A 21,796-nucleotide genomic window follows, 5' to 3' on the forward strand; every position below is an offset into this window, starting at 1 on the left:
GCAAACTCCCTTCTGTGAAGGCTGCTTTAAGGAAGTCTCTTCAAGAGGTAAGAGAAGCTGTAGACATTGATGGTCTCAGTATACATTTTTCTAGCATAAGAGTAGTTAACCTGAATTCACTGACAACTGACAAAAAGACACAGTTATATGAGTTTCCTGTTGCTGATCGAACAAATTATCACAAACTTAGTGGCTTAAAACAACACACACTCACTCCTCTACAATTCTGGAGATCAAAAATCCGAAATCAGTTTCCCTGGACCGCAATCAGGGTGAGGCTCAAGAGGAGAAGCTGTTTCCGGGCCTTTTCCAGCATCTAGAGCCGCATTCCCTGCATCTCGTGGCTCGGGGCCCTTCCCTCACCCTTGACGCCAGCACTATACCATCTTCCTTCAGTCAGTCATCACCTTCTGTTGTCAAATGTCCCTCTGACTCCCTTTTATAAGGACACTTGTGAATACATTTAGGCTCCAACCACATAATCCAGGATAATCTCTCCATCTCGATATCCTTAATTTATTAACACCTGCAAAGCCCCTTTTGCCACATAAGATAACACTCACAGATTCCAGGGATCAGGATGTGGGTATCTTTGGGGGCTAGTGTTCAGTCTACCACATTACTTTGCTAAACTCTCAACATGGAAATTCAGCTGAGGGGCTCTAACAGACCCTTACAATGGTAATTCACTGATATGCATATGAAATTTTGATCATTTTGTGTCTTTCAAGGAGCACAGTCATATTTCTAGCTCTTCCAAAGAAACACTGGTCTCCTCAATCCCAATGTTGCCACTGTTGAGAAAGTGGCCTTCCTTGTCACCTTGGTTTCTTCTAGAAAGTGACGAAAGCCTCACAGATTGACAGAGAAACATGAAAAGGATTGGCCAAATTTGGAATATCTGAACATCAAAAAGAAGGACGAGGGGCCAACCCAGTGGCGTAGTGGTTAAGTTCACGCACTCCACTTCGGCCGCCCAGGGTTCACCTTGATCATGATGAACTGGCTAGGCACAAGGGGCTCATGTCAGATGCTGTTCCAGAATGGAGAACTGTGGTACTGGTTTACTGAAAAATTCCTTTTTTGGGTTTGGATCTCGGGCACGGACCTACACACTGCTCATCAAGTCGTTCTGTGGTAGAGTCCCACATACCAAATAGAGGAAGATTGCCAGAGATGTTAGCTCAGTGACAATCTTCCTCACTAAAAAAAAAAAAAGAAAGAAAAAAGAATGGCAAGGACTGGCATGCACTAGCAGAGATCTGCAAAACAGCCTATTCTTGGCACTATTTCATCCATCAGAACTGCACCTCTATGGCTCTTCTTGGTGCTGCCTTCAAGGTTTGGCCAAGGCCAAAATTATGTCTCAGACTGTCTACTTTAGCCAAGTCAATTCCGTTCAGTTTCTTGTCTTAATGTTCTTTTCAAAAGGCACTGCCCTCTTGAGCATGAACTTTAAGGAATTTTTCAGTAAACCAGTACTACAAGTCTTCATTCTGGAACAGCATCTGAGCAGTCTCACATGAGCCCTTTGTGCCTAGCCAGTTCATCGTGATCAAGGTGAACCAACACGGTTCACCTTGAACTGAAGGGCACTAACTCTGTGGTTCCATGAGGTGATCTCCTTGGTTTGGCTCTCTATCCTTCTCCCCAACCATCCCCCACCTTCACCAGCTACCAACCCCCACATCCAGCATACACCGAGGTCCTCCATCACTGGCATCTTCAGTTAACTGCTAATCCTTTTCCTCATTAGGCTCGGTCACTGGCATATGAACAAGGTTCATTACTGGTGTTGGCCAGGCCCTTTTTAACTCTATATGAGAAGATTGGAAACTGAATTCCTAAATTGATGATAATTCAACCCTTCAGCTTTGTGGTTATGTTCTAAGTACAGTGTATTTTGTTAGTAAGGATTTGATACTTGATTCTAAAAGCTGGTCTGGCTGGCCATTATCCTGGACAATTGTTTCTCTCATTTAAAGAAAACCAAAAGAATAATTCAGTGGGTCAGTAAATCAAACAGAGATATTTACAGCAAAAGTGGTATCCTTCTCCAGTGTCCCAGACTCCCCATTATACACTCGGGTCACAATAGAAACCCAGATAGGGGTGCAACCATGCTCTCCACACCTATAGACAGAATGGCCTTTTTGATTTTGACAAAAGGAATAAAGGCTGATTATAATCCTAGCAGGGATATAATTTTTTATCCTCAGAGAGGCTCTCAGTTCCTATGAAAGAAAATGGCTGACTCTGCCCTATTTCTGAGGAGCAAATGTGCATATTAGAAAACCACCAGCATAACTGCAATCTCTCTGGGAGGCCACCACAGAGAAAACCCAGCTTATTTTGGCAACGAATGGAAAAATACCCCATGTTTGTCTCCATACACATGTATGCATCCGGGTCTGGAATGGCGATGAGGACTGGGGAGGCAGGGAGGAAGAGGTGAAAAGGATGGGGGTAGAGTGTGATATGAGAAGAAAGAGTCCCTGACTGCAGCTGGGATGGCAGAGGTGTATGTGTAACTATGCGACTGTTCTTCTGTGCTCGTGTGGGATTTCTATCTGTAATGTGAGCACAGGAGAGGTAATATAAAAACAGAGTGGCAAACATGTTCTCTCAGCCTATTCAACAAGGACACTGGTTCTCAAGCTTGGCAGCACACTGAAATCATCTAGGGAGCTTTAAGAAATACTGATGCTTAGGCTTCACCATATAGATTATGATTTAATTGGTATAAAGTACTGCGGTAGGCAGATTAGTGGCCCCTTAAAGAAGTCTACATATTGGAATCTATGAATATGTTAGGTTACAAGGCCAAGGGGCATTATGGTTGCAGATGGAATTAAGGTTGCTAGATCAGCTCACCCTAAATAGGGAGATTATTCTGGATTATCTGGGTGGGCCCACTGCAACCACAAAGGTCCTTAAAAGTGGAAGAGGGAGACAGAAGTTAGAGGTCAGGGTGAGGCAATGTGAGAAGAATTCAATCTACTGTTGCCGGCTTTGAAGATGGAGGAGTGGGCCACAAGCCAAGGAATGCAGGCAGCCTCTAGAAACTGGAAATGATAAGGAAATTAACTCTCCCCCAGAGTGTCCAGAAAGAAATGCAGCCCTGTCGACACCTGGTTTTAGCCCAGTAAGACCCATGTCAGACTCCAGAACTGTAAGGTAAGTTGCGGTAATTTGTTACAGCAACAACAGAACACCAACTCAGGTATGGCCTGGGCTTTGGGAGGTTTAAAAGCTCCCCAGGTGATTCTAAAATGCAGCAAAGTGTGATAACCATTGAACTAGAGGAAAGACAAGATAAGGACATACTGGCGTGATTGCTTATGTGGGCAAAAATGCAGGGTGATTTGACCTGCAAAGTCAGCAAGTCACTTCACCAAAGTATGCATCAATTCTTAACCATCTACCCAGAGTTACTCTACGGGTGCTTATCTAAGCACCTCATAGGATGGGCGAGCTTCACCAGCATGGTAGCTAGCATCCTTTCTAGTCTGACCCACTGAACAAGCTAAACTTCCTTGGGATAAAGAACAACTATACATACGATAGGCGGATTTTCTACAGAGATAATTTTCTCCACTCACAAACCAGTGACCCTCCAATTCCCCCGTGTCCATCACAGTAAAAGGGCCATCAGTCCCCTGCATCCGACCTCTCTTCTCCATTCCTACTGCTGCAACCCCCTCTCAGGCTCCCACATCCTCACAACACACACCTCACGCACAAGAGCCTTTCGGGTAGGCTCCCAGCTTAAAGGTCTGGCTCTCCCAAGCCATCTGCTCATGGTTTGCAAATTAATGTTTCTCCAGCCAGATTCGTCACATCAAGCCCTGAATAAATGTCTTGGAGCACTGCTTTTTGCCCTGCAGCCTGGAAGAGGATGAGAGAGGCGCCAACTCTACTGGGTGTGTAGATGACCCGGAGTCTCCACAGCCTCGGTGAGCCTCATCAGTGTAGACTACACTGTGCCATTTCATTGCATGACCACATAAAGGAAAGCTCGTGGGATAAATGGATCACAAGACAAAGTATTTTTAAAAGCAGCTACAGAGAACTGGAAATGTTTTATCAAATTTCTTGACACAGTATTTGGTAACTATAATCTAAATCTGCCACAAACCACCCTCAATTGCATTAAACTATAATAATCCATTGATGTTAAACCACTTTACATGTTTTGTAATATTAAAGTCATTTAACCAATATTTAAGCTTTTAGTTTTTATACTAAATGGCAAATTTGGTCAGTCTCAGGCATGTGCTTACCATTTTGTTCATCCAGCTCATTCCCAATTTCCTGCCCCATCTGTTTCTGGCGACTTATGATGGAGGAAAGGGCATCAAGGCCCGCGTCCTGTTCTGAAAGAAAAAGAAAAACAATTACCTAACTAAAAGCCAAAGGGAAACGATTTAAAGTCCAGAAATATACCCAGGTATGTAACACAATTCAATATATGATAAAAGTAACATTTTAAATCAGTCAGGAAAAGAGAAAAACAGTTAACATTATTGGAAAAAAAATTTTTTTAATTAAATACCTACCTCATGCCTTGACCTAAAATAATTTCCAGATGACTTACATTTTTAAATAATAAAAATGAAGTAATATAAACTTTGACTATAGAAATGTTTAAATTTTCTAATACTAACACATAAAGAGCATGTACAATCAACAGAAAGACTTAATATTCCAATTTTTTTAAATGGGCAAAGGATCTAGACAGGAAACTCACAAAAGAACAAGAGAAAATAAACAAATAAAAGCTCTGACATCACTACTAATTTTTTTTAAATACCGATAAAAAACAATAATGAATTTTTTTTTGACTTATCAGATTTGTAAGGAATATAAAGAATGCTAACACCCAGGGTTAACTGAAGTGTGAAGAACAAGAAGCTCCTAACTACTGTGTAATGGGAGAGAGTTAATACACCTTTCTAGAGAGCAAACTGTGCCTACCTTTTTATCTATCAATTCTATGTCTAGGAATGTATGTAAGAAAACATTCAGATAGTACACAGTGGGGTATACATAAGGATATTCTTTGAAACACTGCTTCCTGTGCTGGTCATCAATTTATTGCCTCTTAGCTCCAAATTCACCCTTTTTGACTGATCTGTGAAAATGGATCTGGAGCCTTTAAATATTTTTTCTTTGCCAGCTTTGTCAGCAGAGGAGACTGCAGAGACGTTACAGGAGAAAAGGGTTTGCTTCCTGCCTCCAGCCTGCTCTGTCGCCAGGCTCCTGCAGCGCCTACAGCTTCTTCAGCATCCAGCTCCTTCAGTGTCCAGTACCAGCAGCACCCACAGGCCGGCAACCTCTCCCGACACAGCCCTCCTTGGGCAGTTTTATAACAGAGGGCCTCCAGTTAGACACTTTCCCATCAACAGTATTCCCTAGGACCCTAGAGGGCAGCTTTCTAGCACATTCCACCGGCGTGGCTCAGCTGGGCACCAGGGCGACTTCTCTGAAATCGAGTGACCCCAGCTGCGTCCTCTTCAGTAACATCTGTGCCTCAACCCCAGCCGCGGGGCGCTTCCTCGGGCCTCTATCTCAGCGGAGGGCTGCTGACTACACCTCACCTGCTATTTCTGTTCTCTCTCTCTCTTGCCAGTGGATCCCTCATTACTCTAATTTCCTGTTATAGTTAGTAATTCTGTATGTTAAACTTTCCCTGTTCAAATTTTTCTCCTGATTAGACCCAGACTGATGCATTAATAATAGTGAAAAATAGGAAACCACCTAAACGCCCAAACAAAAGGATCTGTTTAAAGACTTAGAGCGTATCGACACAGTAAAACACTATGTAGCCATTAAAAGTGATATTGCACATGTCTATTTTAAAATTGACAAAAGTTCATGAGATGTTATTAAGTTAAAAAGCGGGATACAGAACAATGTGTAGTAAAATAGCATTTTTGTTTTAAAAACTGAAAATGTATTACTTTTCTAAATTTTGAAAATTTAAAGAGAAAAGAACTCAAGTAACTCAAGATTCTTCCTTTAAAATTGATTTTTTTTTTTTTTTTTAACTAGGCAGTCTCAGTGATCTCTTTGTAAGAACCTTTTCCCTTTGCTTTCAGGTGCCCGGGGAAGCACATTCGGAGGCTGAGTCTAATGACTCTTTCTGCGCAAGCAATACGCCAAATGAAGGCAACACGCTGCTTCAGCTTCGCTTGTTGACAGTTCTTAAAACAACTGTTTCACGTAAAGGAATATCGACAAAAGCAGAAATCACAAAGGTCTTCTTACCCAAGATCACATGAACATTTACTTATATTTTTTGCCTAGTCTTTTGATGGAATTAAGCCATTACACTTAACTCGTTAATTCATCTGGAATTTATTTAAACTAATGGTGTGAGGTAAGGACCCTTTAGTGACATTTTTTGACACTACATACTTTTTTAACCATACAAATGACCTGCTGTCTCCAGGGATCGTTCCAAGGGACCATTTTATAGCAAAATCACTTTATAATGAGGTCCTTTTGGTCTTTAGTAACAACCTCTTGGATGGCCTCCAAGATAAATCTATCATCAACCTCGTGCTGCTCTAGGATGACTGATGTTATAGTAAAGTTCCAAACGCATCCCAAGAAGAATCCGTATATAGGACTGAGGGTCAAGCGTCAACACAAATTAAAAGGTAAGACAATTTAAAAAGAGGAGAGGAGACGGGGCTGGCCCCGTGGCCGAGTGGTTAAGTTCGCGTGCTCTGCTGCAGGCGGCCCAGTGTTTCGTTGGTTTGAATCCTGGGCGCGGACATGGCACTGCTCATCAAACCACGCTGAGGCAGCGTCCCACATGCCACAACTAGAAGGACCCACAACGAAGAATATACAACTATGTACCGGGGGGCTTTGGGGAGAAAAAGGAGAAAAATAAAATCTTTAAAAAAAAAAAAGAGGAGAGGAGATGCTTCTACAGTTTTCAGTTATGAAAAGAATCATTAAAGTTATAAAGCTGCTTTATCTAGTAGAGACATAGACTATGAATGAAAAATACCTACATTGCACTCTTTTCTCTCAACCTTGACTCACTGTCTGACATAACTACCTAAAGGTTCTCTAATACAAAACAGAAAGAGGGCTAAAAATTCTGCTCCACTCAAATCATTTCTACAAGAATTTAGCACCTCCTCACTATGGTTAAGTGCTATGATAAATTTGCATTCCATAATCCAAAGACAGAGGAGGTCCAGATGAGATGCTGTGTATGTAATATTAATATTGACCTGAGCATCTCCAAGTCCTAGAGCAGCATTTCTAAGGGGAGGTGGTATGATCACCTTAGATACAACAAGCAAAATAAAATGATGTTACTTGCAAAAAAATATAAACAATCAAGAACAAGGCAGACAGTCATGCAGAACATATAAAACTACCATGATGTCATGATGATAGCTCATTACTATAATCTGCCCTACCCTATCACATAACCCAAGTTATTGTCTCACAATAGATCATTTGCAACATACCCACACTCTACTAATCATCCTTCAATTTTATAATGGTGTTAATTTTAAAAAATGGATGACCATTGTGCTACGCAGAATAATGGCCCCCTAAAGATGTCCACATCCCAATTCCTGGAACCTGTGAATATGTGACCTAACATGACAAAAGGAACTCTGCAGATGTGATTGAGATTAAGGTATTTGAGATGGGAGATTATTCTGGATTGTCCAGGTGGGCCCAATGTAATCATAAGAGTCCTTAAAACAGAGAACCTTTCCCAGCTGTAATCAGAGGGAGATATGAAGAAGGGTCAAGGGTCAGAGAGATGCAACTTGCTGGCTTTGAAGACTGAAGAAGGGAACCATGAGCCAGTGGGTAGCCTCTAGAAGCTGGAAAACGCAAGGGAATGAATTCTTCCCAGGAGCTTCCAAAATGGAACCCAGCCCTGCCAATGCCTTGATCTTAGCCCAGTGAGACCCATATTGCACTTCTGACCGACAGAATTATAAGACAATAAATTTGTAGCTTAAGTGACAAAGTTTGTACTAATTTATCACAACAGCAATAGAAAACTAATACAATCGTTCTCTGAAAATCCCTTTGGAATAATTAGGTGTTTGGATACTTCCTATCTTTAGACATTCAGAAAAACCATCTTCTAACTAAGTATCATGTAATTGTGGGAGGACTATCTAGTGGCTGTAGATTAAAAATAAAACGACAGTCATCATAAAGTATTCTTGCCAAAAATAACAAACTTGATTCTGATCAAGCCACTAAATCTAACTAACAATTTACAGAAAATATGTGGGATAGAGAAATATGTTCAACAATCTATGGGATACAAATAGCAAGATCTAGATAGTGGGAAACTAGAGGACAAATGACCCTGTTTCTTCAACCAAGAAACTGCCAAGACAAAAAGAGAGTTGGCAAAGGTACCTATCTATTAAAGAAACTTCAGGGACATATCAATTAGTTGCAACGTACAGACTATATTCAGATCCTGAATTGAACAACCTAAGAGAAACATCATAGGACCATCTGGGAAATCTGAACACTGACTGGAGATTTGATTATACTAAGGAAATACTGTTAATTTGTTAAGGGGGATAAGGGCATTGTGATTATATATTTTTTAAAACAGTCCTTATCTTTTACAAACATACTTTAGAGATATATTCTGGAATATTGACCAATGAAATTATATAATATCTTGGATTTGCTTCAAAATTAATCCAGGGGATGGGCAGGTGGGTAGACATACAGATGAAACAAGATTGGCTATGAGTTGATAACTGCTGGAGCAAGTGATGGGTAAAATGGAATCATTATCTTACTCTCTCTACTTCTATATGCTTGAAATTTTCCACAGCAAAAGATTATCAACATTTTAACAAGCAAATAAAACAAAGGGATATTCCTGAGAGTTGCAACCTCAGGCCCCTGATTGAGCACATGACGAGAGCACCAAGGGCTGGGGCCATGTCTTCTTTTCCTATGTCTTTGCCTAGTTCTGAGCCCAACTGGTTGCATAGAGCAAGTACTTAATGAGTGGTGTTTAAATCAAAGAATGACCACAGAGGGTCCTCCAGGTTTGCAGAAGAAAGAAATACCATCTCTCCTAGACATACGGAAGGGCAGTAGGAGATAGCCTCCTCTGAATTTAGGTAGTAGAAAAGTAGTTGATGTTGTGCTGTCCAGTGCCCAGAGAGAAGCAATGGAAATTCTCATATTTAACATACAGAAGGAGTTCTCCCTGAATAAAAGGAAGTAAGGAACGAATGAGGAAAGGATTAGGTCAAGCTGGATAAAGCTAATCACTAAGTTGGGAAGACTCTTAGAGCAAGTTTTAAGAATACATGTTTTTATTTTTGTTTTTGTTTTAAGATTTTAGTAAAAGAATCATGGTCTAGGTGACAGCTACAAGAAAGGGCATCTTCAAAGAAAGTTGTGTGTTGGGGCCGGCCCGCGGCTGAGTGGCTAAGTTCGCCCGCTCCACTTTGGCAGCCCAGGGTTTCGCTGGTTCAGATCCTGGGCATGGACATGGCACTGCTCATCAAGCCATGCTGAGGTAGCGTCCCACACAGCACAACCAGAGGCACTCACAGCCAGAATATACAACTATGTATTGGGAGGCTTTGGGGAGAAGAAGGGAAAAAAAGATTGGCAACAGATGTTAGCTCAGGTGTCCATCTTTAAAAAAAAAAAGAAGTGTGTGAAGTTATGATTGCAAGTGTTCAAAGATCACCTACTAAGATGTGCCAGTATAAAATGGAGTCCAGCTAGCCACCTCCACCACGACTATTTCACATGAAAATATTTAGAGACCTAAGAACAGAAATCTAAAACTAATGTACAACTTTCTACTAGAATCTAGAAAGAACATCTACAGAATAACAGCAAACATAGAGATAATTAAGAAACCCCATCAAAGAGACCTCCTGAGTAAAGGTAGAATGGTACTTCATACCTTCTCCAGGGTCTGTCATTGACTCAGACAAAGGACTCAAAAAGCTACCTTCCTTTTCTCTCTCTCGTGGATTTTTGAGAAGACCCAGTTATTGTCATCACCCTACTCATCTTCTGCCTAATGTCCAATTGTGCCTGAAATTACAGCTTACGTAGCACAGAAGCCAAGATTGGCTAACTGGTTGTAATGAGGCCTAGCTTCTAGGTTAGGAAAGGAAGGCATTCATTGCCTCAAGTCTAAGCTCTACCAATAAACTGTTATTTTAGGGTGATTTCCAAAGCTTTTCTAAAGGTCAACGAAAGTACAGAAAGGCTAACAGATCCCATGGACGAAAGGAAGTTAGAAATGCCCTTCATGGTTCTTTATTTTATCTAGTGCAGGACCTGGCAATGAAGCCATGCCACAGCAACCTCAGCACATCACCAAGATTCTTGAGGCAGAGAAAAGGCTGATAAGGGTCTTATGTAAAGATTACTTCCGGTTTTGTGTTTATCCTTGAAAAACAGCTTGCTAAAAAAGCAAAGAGGGACACAGCATTTCAAAAGACAAAGGTAAGAGTAGAAAAACAAAGTGATCTGCAATACGTGCTGCTCCTCTCCTCTGCTCCTTCATCTCCACAAACCCCGCAGGCCAGCAGGCCTTCAGAGGGTGGGCATCTCAATAAGGATGCTGTCTGTTTTGGAGACTCAATGACAAAAACTTGCAGCTGGCATCCTCTCACACCCAACCTACAGCAATCTCCGAACGCAGCACCTTCTCAGTGACAGGGTTATTTTTTTACTTGAAAACAGCCTTTCCCAGCAAAAAGCAACAACACTAGAAAAGTCATTAGTATTAGCTAGCAAGACATGCTTTTCAGGAACCATGAATCCTGAAGAATAAAGCACCGCAAACGAATGGTTGTGCTTTGTGTAAAGCCGTATTGCTCTTAATTTTTTCACTCTGCTTCAAATATGATAATGGGTAAAGTATGTTGAACTGAAGATATAAGGGAGGCAGTATCTCATTTACTGGGTAATTTCACTGTGACAAGGGAGTTCAAAATAGAATTAGACTTCTGCTTCTGGCCAAGATGGACTGACAGGGACCAGATTTACTTCTGGCCTGAAACAACTCAGGGAAAAAAACACAAAACCACAGGAAAAAAGTAAAACAACAATTTCAAGACACAGACGTCAGGAATTGAAGGACAGTGATCCCTGAGAGATAGGAAACAAACTACATGAGCTCTGATTGCCCCAGATTATTGTCTTGAGAGTTCCCAGGCTGTAGTGTGGGGAAGGGGGACACCAGGTGGGGCCGGCAGTCTCCCTGAGTTAAGAAGAATCCAGAGGTCAAGGTGGCTAGAGTATGTAGGGCACAGAACCAGAGAGGAGAGAGCTGCACAGAGAGAAAACTCCAGAGATTTTCACAGGGTCCACCTTGAGGCTTCATGTGAGCGTTGATCAGGCCGTGTGTGTGAGGAAACTAACGAAGGCTGGGGAAGGAACCACCTGAAAGGGTTAAGGGAATATCCTCTGAGCTCAAACAGGGCTGGACACAGTTCCTATTCCCACTGACCAAGTCAGCTCACAATTCATAGGGCATCAGATCGAGTACTCAGAATGGTTTTGGCTCAGTAATGGGGTAAATTACCTCTAGCCGGGAGTCAGCAAACGTATTCTATAAAGGGCCAGATAGTAAATATTTTAGGCTTTGTGGTTCATATGGTCTCCAGAGCAACAACTCAACTCTGTCATGGTAGCAGGAAAGCATCCATAGATAATACATAAAATGAACAAGCATGGCTGTGTTCCCATAAAACTTAATTTATGGACACTAAACTCTGAATTTCATATAATTTTTACAGTCACAAAATATTCCACTTATGACTATTTCTGAACCACGTGGAAACAGAAAAACAATTTTTAGCTTGCAGACCATACAATAACAGGCAGTAGGCCAGATGTGGCGCATAGATCATGGTTTACTGATCCCTGCTCTAAAATAACACTGTTCTGGTCTACCTCACAAAACAAGACTGAAATAACTTAACTGCATCCCAGAAAAAGACCTCAAGAATATTTCTAGAAATACAAAAATATCCAGTATTGAACAAAGAAAAATTCACAATATCTGGCTTCCAAATGAATGCTTCCCCCCTAAGATTAGAAACAAGGCAAGGATGTCTGCTCTCAGTATTTCTATTCAACACTGTACTGGAGGTTGTAGCAAGTGCAATAAGGCAAGAAAAAGAAACAAAAGGCATCCAGATTGAAACAAAAAAGTAAAACTATACCAATTAAAAGACAGAGACTGTCAGAGTGGATCAAAAAAGAGCCAACTATATGTTGTCTACAAGAACCCCACTTTAAATATAAAGACACACATAGAATAAAAGTAAATAAATGGAGAAAAATATACCATGCTAACATTAAAAGAAAACAGAAATAACCTGCCTTACAACAAATGATGAAGAGAGCCTTCTACCTGATACAAAAAGGCAAAGGTTTACAAAGTTTTGAGCAAGGAGACAGATAGACAAAATCAGAAAACTGCAGCTCTATATCAGAAAATGTTAGCAAACACTTAATTATGAAATAAAGGATAAAGGGAAAGAAAGAATCAAAAATAACTATAACCACTCCAACTTGGTCACAAACTCAGAATACAAAAAAGAATAATCTGTGACAACAATAACTCAGAAGGGGAAGAGGAAAGGGATGGAACTTGCTTAGGTTAATGGAGATAAGAGGGTATGAGAAAATGGATTATGTCATCTGTGAGATCTTTTATACAAACCTCATGGTAACCACTAAACCAAAAATTGGAGCAGAGCCACAAATCACAAATAAGGAGAAAACTGAGAAAAACACTAAACTGAAATGGTAGTCAGAAAGAAAAGGGAAAAGAAACAATGGAAATATAGAACAAGTGGAAAACAAGAGATAAAATGTCAGTATTAGACCCTCATATATCAATAATCACTCTAAAAGTAAATGGATTGAATTTTCTAATCAAAAGACAGAGTGGCTGGATGGATTAAAAAACAAGATCCAACAATATGCTGCCTCCAGGAGACTCATCTCAGCTCTAAAGACAAACACAGGCTTAGAGTGAAGGGATGGAAGATGATACTCCAAGAAAATGGCAAGCAAAAGAAAGCAGGTGTTGCCATACTTACATCAGACAAAGCCAACTTCGAGATTAAGAAAACAATGAGAGACAAAGAGGGGAATATATAATGATAAAAGGGACATTCCACCAAGAGGAAATAACACTTACAAATAGATATACACCCAACACAGGTGCACCAAAGTATACAAAGCAACTACTAACAGACCTAAAGGGAGAAACTGACAGTAACACAATAATAGGTGGGGATCTCAACATGCCACCTACATCAATGGATAGATCATCCAGACAGAAAGTCAGCAAGGAAACACCGGCCTTAAATGAAATACTAGACCAGAAGGACTTAATACATATAGACCATTCCATCCAAACACAGCAGAATACACATTCTTCTCAAGTGTACATGGAACATTCTCAAAGATAGACCATACGTTGGGAAACAAGGCAGTCCTCAATAAATTTAAGAAAACTGAAATCATATCAAGCATCTTTTCTGATCACAATGCTATGAAACTAGAAATCAACTACAAGGAAAACACTGGGAAAGGCACAAATACGCAGAGATTAAACAGCATGCTACTGAACAACCTTTGGATCAATAAAGAAATCAAAGGAGAAATAAAAAAATACCTGGAGACAAGTGAAAATGAAAACACAACATACCAACTCTTATGGGATGCAGCAAAAGCGGTGCTAAGAGGGAAATTTCCAGCAATACAGGTCTACCTTAGCAAACAAGAAAAATCTCCAGTAAATAACCTTAAACTACATCTAACAGAACTAGGAAAAGAAGAGCAAACAAAGCCCAAAGTCAGCAGGAGGGAAATAATAAAAACTAGAGCAGAAATAAATAAAATAGGGACTATAAAAACAATAAAAAGGACCAATGAAACCCAGAGCTGGTTCTTTGAGAAGATAAACAAAACTGATAAAAATCTTTAGCCAGATTCACTAAAAAAGGAAGAGAGAGGATGCAAATAAAATTAAAAATGAAAGAGGAGAAATTACAACAGATACCACAGACATACAAAGGATTACAAGAGAATACTATGAAAAACTATATGCCAACAAATTGGATAACCTAGAAAAAACAGATAGATTCTTAGACTCATATAACCTCCCAAAACTAAATCAGAAAGAAATAGAGAATCTGAATAGACCAAACACAAGTAAAGAGATGGAAACAGCAATCAAAAACCTCCCAAAAAACAAAAGTCCAGGACCAGATGGCTTCTCTGGAGAATTCTACCAAACATTCAAAGAAGATTTAGTACCTATCCTTCTCAAACTACTCCAAAAAACTGAAGAAGATGGAACACTTCCTTACTCATTCTATGAGGCCAACATTACCCTGATACCAAAACCAGACAAAGAAGGAAAATTACAGGCCAATATCTCTAATGAACATAGATGCAAAAATCCTTAACAAAATATTAGCAAATCTAATACAGAAATACATTAAAAAGATGGTACATTATGATCAAGTGGGATTTATACCAGGGACACAGGGAGAGTTCAACATCCACAAATCAATCAACGTGATACACCACATTAACAAAATGAGGAATAAAAATCACATGATCATCTCAACAGAGGCAGAGAAAGCATTTGACAAGATCCAACATCCATTTATGATAAAAAAAAAAAAACCCTAAATAAAATGGGCATAGAAGGAAAGTACCTGAAAATAATAAAGGTCATATATGACAAACCCACAGCCAACATCATACTTAAGGGTGAAAAACTGAAAGCCATCCCTCTGACAATAGGAACAAGAAAGGGTGCCCACTCTTGCCACTCCTATTCAACACAGTACTGGTGGTTTGGGCCAGAGAAATTAGGCAAGAAAAAGAAATAAAAGGTATCCAAATTGGAAAGGAAGAAGTCAAACTCTCACTACTTGTGGATGACATGATTCTATACATAGAAAATCCTAAAGAATCCACAGAAAACGCTTAGAAATAATTAACCACTACAGCAAAGTTTCAGGGTACAAAATCAACCTCCAAAAATCAGTTGCATTGGGGCCAGCCCTCATGGCCTAGTGGTTAACTTCAGTGCACTCTGCTTCAGCAGCCCGAGTTCAGTTCCTGGGCATGGCCTTCACCACTGGTCTATCAGTGGCCATGCTGTGACAGCAGGTCACATACAAAAACAGAGGAGGACTGGCAACAGATCTTAGCTCAGGGAGACTCTTCCCCAGAAAAAAAAAGGAATGAGTTCCTATACATTAATAACAAACTAGCAGAAAGAGAAGTCCATAACACAATCCCATTTACAATCACAACAAAAAGAATAAAATATCTAGGAATAAATTTAACCAAAAAAGTGAAAGATGTATATACTGAAAACTATAAGACATTATTGAAAGAAACCGAAGAAAACATAACAAATGGAAAGATATTCCATGCTCATGGATTGGAAGAATAAACATAGTTAAAATGTCCACATTACCTAAAGTAATCTACAGATACAATGCAATCCCAATCAGAATCCCAATGACATTCTTCACGGAAATAGAACAAAGAATCCTAAAATTTGTATGGAAGAACAAAAGACCCCAAATAGCCAAAGCAATCCTGAGAAAAAAGAACAAAGCTGGAGGCATTACAATCCCTGACTTCAAAATATACTACAAAGCTATAGTAATATGGTACTGGCACAAAAATAGACACACAGATTAATGGAACACAATTGAAAGCCCAGAAATAAAACCACACATCTATGGACAGCTAATCTTCAACAAAGGAGCCAAGAACATACAATACAGAAAGGAAAGTCTCTTCAATAAATGGTGTTGGAGAAAACTGGACAGCCACACACAAAAGAATTAAAGTAGACAATTATCTTTCACCATATACAAAATTAACTCAAAATGGATTAAAGACTTGAATAAACCATAAAACTCCTAGAAGAAAAACAGGCACTACACTCTTTGACATCAGTCTTAGCAGCATCTTTTCGAATACCATGTCTACTCAGGCAAGAGAAACAAGAAAAAATAAACAAATGGGACTACATCAAACTAAAAAACTTCTGCAAGGCAAAGGAAACCAGGAACAAAACAAAAAGACAACTCACCAACTGGGAAAAAATTTTGCAAATCATGTATCCAACAAGGGGTTAATTACCAAAATACATAAAGAACTCAAACAACTCGACAACAAAAAAAACAAACCATGAAATCAAAAAAGGAGTAGAGGATATGAAGAGACATTTTCCTAAAGAAGATTTACAGATGGCCAACAGGTATGTGAAAAGATGTTCAACATCACTAATTATTAGGGAAATACAAATCAAAACTACAATGAGATACCTCACACCTGTCAGAACAGCTATAATTAACAAGAGAATAAATAACAAGTGTTGGAGAGGATGTGGAGAAAACGGAATTCTCAATCACTGCTGGTGGGAATGCAAACTGGTGCAGCCACTATGGAAAACAGTATGGAGATTTCTCAAAAAACCAAAAATAGAAATATCGTATGATCCAGCTATTCCACTATTGGGTATTTATGCAAAGAATATGAAATCAACAGTTCAAAAAGATTTATGCACCCCTATGTTCATTGCAGCATTATTCACAAGAGCCAAGACATAGAAGCAACCCATCATCATCAATGGATGAGTGGGTAAAGAAGATGTGGTAAATATATACAATGAAATACTACTCAGCCATAAAACAAAGACAAAATCGTGCCATTTGTGACAACATGGATGGACCTTGAGGGTATTATGCTAAGTGAAATAAGTCAGACAGAGAAAGACAAACACTGTATGATTTCACTCATGTGGAAGATAAATAAAACACATAGATAAGGAGAACAGATTAACGGTTACCAGAAGAAAATAGGGTAGGGAGAGGGCGAAAGGGGTAAAGGGGCAGATGCATATGCTGACAGATAAAATCTAGACTATTGGTGGTGAACACGATGCAATCTATACAGAAACTGAAATAGAATAATGTGAAATACATGAAATATAGACAATGTTAAAAGCCAATATGACCTCAATTAAACTAAAAAAAAAAGAAAGCAGAAGTAGCTATATTAATTTCAGACAGAGCAGACTTCAAAGCAAATAAAGTTATCAGGCATAAAGAGGGGCATTACATAACAATAAGGTAATCAATTCTCCCAAAACACATATCAATTCCTAACATGTATGCACCTAATAACAGAGCATCAAACTACATGAGGCAAAAAGTGATAGAACTGCAAGAAGAAACAGATGAATACACTATCATAGTTGGAGTCCTCAACAAAAGTTATCAGAAACAGACAGACCCAGCAGGCAGGAAATCAGTAAGAACATAACTAAACTCAGCAATACCATCAATCAATGGGATATAACAGACTACTACAGATTACTTCATTAAACAACAGCAGAATAAACATTCTTCTCAAGCTTACATGGAGCATTTACCAAGACAGACCACATTCCAGCCCATAAAACACACCTTAACAAATTTAAAAGAATAGAAATCATACAGTGCCTGCTCTCAGACTACAATGGAATTAAACTAGAAATTAATAACGGAAAGACAACTGGAAAATCCCAAAATATATGGAGATTAAACAACATACTACTAAATAACACACGTCAAAGAAATCTCAGGAGAAATTTTAAAATGTTTTGAACTAAATGAAAATGAAAACACAACTTATCAAAATTTATGGGATGCAGTAAAAGGCATGTATAGAGGGAAATTTATAGCACTGAATGCATATATTAGAAAAGAAAGATCTAAGATCAATAATCTAAGTTTCCACTTTAAGAAAATAGAAAAAGAAGAGCAAATTAAATCCAAAGTAAGTAGAAGAAAAGAAACATTAATTACAGCAGAAATCAATGAAACTGATAACAGAAAATCAACAGAGAAACCAAAGCTGGTTCTTTGAAAAGATCAATAAAATCAATAAGCCTCTAACCAAGCTAACTAAGAAAAAAAGGGGACACAAATTAACAAATTACCAATATTAGTAATGAAAGAAGAAATATCACTGCAGATCTCATGGACATTAAAAGGATAATACAGAAATATTATCAACAACTCTATGCCTGCAAATTGATAACCTAGATAAAATGGACCAATTCCTTGAAAGACACAAGCTGCCAAAACTCACAGGAAATAGACAATCTGAATAGACCTATATCTCTTAAAGAAATTGAATTAACAATTAATAACCTCCCAAAACAGAATGGACCAGGCCCAGAAGGGTTGGTTCACTGGTAAATTCTACCAAACATTTAAGGAAGAAATTATACCAATTCTCTACCATCTCTTTCAGAGGACAGAAGCAGAAAGAATACTTCCTAACTCATTCTATGAGGCCAACATTATCCTAATACTAAAACTAGACAAAGACATTACAAGAACCAGACCAATATCACTCATGAACATAGATGCAAAAATCCTCAAAAAATATTAGCAAATCAAATCTAACAATGTATAAAAAATACTACACACCACGACCAAGGGGGATTTATCCCAGGTATGCAAGGCTGGTTCAACATTCAAAAATCAGTTAATGCAATCCATCTCATCCGCAGGCTAAAAAACAAAAATCACATGATCACATCACTAGATGCAGAAAAAGTATCTGACGAAACCCAACATCCATTAATGATAAAACTCTCAGTAAACCAGGAAGAGTGGGAAACTTCCTCAACTTGGTAAAGAACACCTACAAAAACCTCACAGCTAACATCTTACTTAAATGCTGAGAAAGTCAAAGCTTTCCCACTAAGATCAGGTACAAGGCAAGGATGTCCCCTCTCACCACTCCTTTTCAACACTGTAGTGAAAGTTCTAGCTAATGCAATCAGACAAGAAAATAGAATAAAAGGTAAACAGACTGGGAAGAAAGAAATAAAACTTACTTTGTTTGCAGATGACATGATCATCTGTGTAGAAATCTAAGACCATCAACAAAAATATCTTCTGAAACTTAATAAGCAACTACAGCAATGTTGTAGGACACAAGGTTAATATACAAAAGTCAATCATTTTCCTTTATACCAGCAATGAAAAAGTGGGATTTGAAATTAAAAACATAATACCATTTACATTAGCACCCCAAAAGTGAAATAGGTGTAAATCTAACAAAAATGTACAAGATCTATATGAGGAAAACTACAAAACTCTAATAAATGGAATCAAAGTAGAACTAGATAAATGGAGAGATACTACATGTTCATGGACAGAAAGACTCAGTGTTGTCAAGATGTCAGTTCTCCCCAACTTGATCTATAGATTCAATGCAATTTCAATCAAAATTCCAGCAAGCTATTTTGTCATTATTGACAAACTCATTCTAAAGTTTATATGAAAAGGCAAAAACCCAGAATAGCCTACATAATATTGAAGGAAGAAAACAAAGTTGGAGGACTGACACTACCTGACTTCAAGATTTACTATAAAGTTACAGAAATACAGTAATGTAGTAAGAGAGTGTGACCTTGGATATGGTAATGACATTTTTTTAATTCACTGGTTCCTTCTTTGACGCACTTATTTTCCTCATGTAGATCCACATGTCTGATCTATATTATTTTCCTTCTCGCTAAAGAATTTTTAAAACATTTCTTGCAAGGCAGATCTACTGGCAACAAATTCCCTCAATGTCTGTTTGTCTAAGAAAGTCTTTATTCCTCCTTCAGTTTTGAAGGATAATTTCACAGGGTACAGAATTCTAGGTTGGTGAGTTTTTTCTTGCAACACTAAATATTTCACTCCATTCTCATTTGCATGATTTGAGAATTCAGCTGTAATTTTTATCCTTGTTTTCCTATAGTGAGGTGTTTTTTTCTTGTAGCTTCTTTCAGAAATTTTTCTTTATCTTTGATTTTCTATAATTTGAAAATAGTAAGCCTAGATGTAGTTTTGTTTGGTATTTATTCTGCTTGGTGTTCTCTGAGTTTCTTAGGTCTGTGGTTTGATATCTGACATTAATTTGGGGGGGAAATTCTCAGTCATTGTTTCAAATATTTCTTTGGTTCTTCTCTCTCTTTATTCTCCTTCCAGTATTTCCATTGCACATATGCTACACCTTTTGTAGTTGTCCCACAGTCCCTGGATATTTTGTTCTGTTTTGCTCAGTCTGTCTTCTCTTTGCTTTCCAGTTTTGGAGGTTTCTATTGAGATATCCTCAAGCTCAGAGGTTCTTTCCTCAGCTGTGTCCCGTCTACTAAGAAGCCCATCAAAGGCATTCTTCATGTCTGTTACAGTGTTTTTGATCTCTATTTCTTTTGGGTTCTTTCTTAGGATTTCCATCTCTCTGCTTACATTGCTCATCTGTTCTTCAATGCCGTCTACTTTATCCATTAGAATCCTTAGCATATTAATCATAGTTCTTTTAAATTCCTGGTCTGATAATTCCAACATCCCTGCCACGTCTGATTCTGATGCTTGCTCTGTCTCTTCAAATTACCTTTTTTTGCCTTTTGGTATGCCTTGTAATCTTTTCTCAAGAGCCAGACAGATGTACAGATAGAAGGAAGTGCTGTAAACAGGCCTTTAGCAAAATGTGGTGCTAAGGTGTGGGGAGAGTGGGAGTGTTTCACAGTCCTGTGATTAGGTCTCAGCCCTTTAGTGAGCCTACGCCTCTGGACTGTGAACTTAAGAAGTGTTTCATAGCTTTTTCCTTCCTCCCTTAGGTGGGACAGATAGCTAAGGGGCTGGAGTTGGCCATTTCTTTTCTCCCAGGTCAGTTAGGCTCTGATAATACCCCAGCAGGTTAGGCTCTGGTTAACTAGTTACTCCTGAGGGCAGACCTTGTTAAGAAGAACAGAGTGCTCTGCTTATTCCAAAATGGTTCCTTTCTTCCTCTGTCGGAAGCACGAGAGGATTTTTCTCTGATAGTTGCTGTGAGAACCTGGTCGAGCTCCTGGAGGCAAATCTCACTAAATTGTGGGGACTGATCTATCACTGGGTTCCCTGGAATCTTTAACTCTCAGACTTGTCCACACTGAGCCTCTGGCAATTCGTCAATTACAGTGCAGGTTTTCCTATCCAGCACGGGTTCCCACACTGGTTTCTGCTTGGAAGTCTTTGCTCCAGTAAGCTGTGACTCTCTGTTATTCACTTGTCTGTCTCTCCTATCTTGCATGAAGCGATCTGCCCTGTGCCCTCCCCTCTCTAATAAATCCAGGAAGAGTTGCTGGTTTTCTAATCTGTTCTGCTTATTACTGGTTGTTAGGATGGAGTGGCAACTTCTCAGGTCCTTACATGCAGAACAGGAAACTGGAAGTCTGGCAGAGACTTTTCAGATACACCACCAAAAGCATGGTCCATGAAAGAAATAATTGATAAGCTGGACTTCATTAAAATTTAACACTTCTGCTCTATGAAAGATAGTCAAGAAAATGAGAAGCCTTAGACTGGAAGAAAACATTTGCAAAAGACATATCTAATAAACGACTGCTATCCAAATTATACAAACAACTCAGTGGGCCAAAGACCTTAACAGACACCTCACCAAAGAAGATCTATAGATGGCAGATTAAGTATGTGAAAAGATGCTCCACATCACGTCATTAGAGAAATGTAAATTAAACCATGAGATACCACTACATATCTATTAGAATGGCCAAAATCTTGAAATTGACAACATCAAATGCTGACGAAGATGTGGAGCATGGAATTCTCATTCATTGCTGGTGGGAATGCAAAATGGTACGGCCACTTTGGAAGATAGTTTGGCAGTTTCTTACAAAACTAAACAAACTCTT

General features: G+C 39.0%; 1 protein-coding gene across 4 annotated transcripts in view; it reads right to left on the reverse strand.

Annotated features, from left to right (window-relative positions):
* Positions 1 to 21,796, reverse strand: part of STX8 (syntaxin 8) — a 242,512-nt gene that overhangs the window by 172,204 nt on the left and 48,512 nt on the right. For all 4 annotated transcript variants that reach the window (XM_070561064.1, XM_008529293.2, XM_008529294.2 and 1 more), the window contains exon 6: positions 4,284 to 4,376. In XM_070561064.1, the coding sequence (XP_070417165.1) occupies positions 4,284 to 4,376 (93 nt within the window). The remainder of the gene's footprint in view (positions 1 to 4,283; positions 4,377 to 21,796) is intronic.

This window comes from Equus przewalskii, chromosome 10, assembly GCF_037783145.1.
Source record: "Equus przewalskii isolate Varuska chromosome 10, EquPr2, whole genome shotgun sequence".
Classification (NCBI taxonomy): domain Eukaryota; kingdom Metazoa; phylum Chordata; class Mammalia; order Perissodactyla; family Equidae; genus Equus; species Equus przewalskii.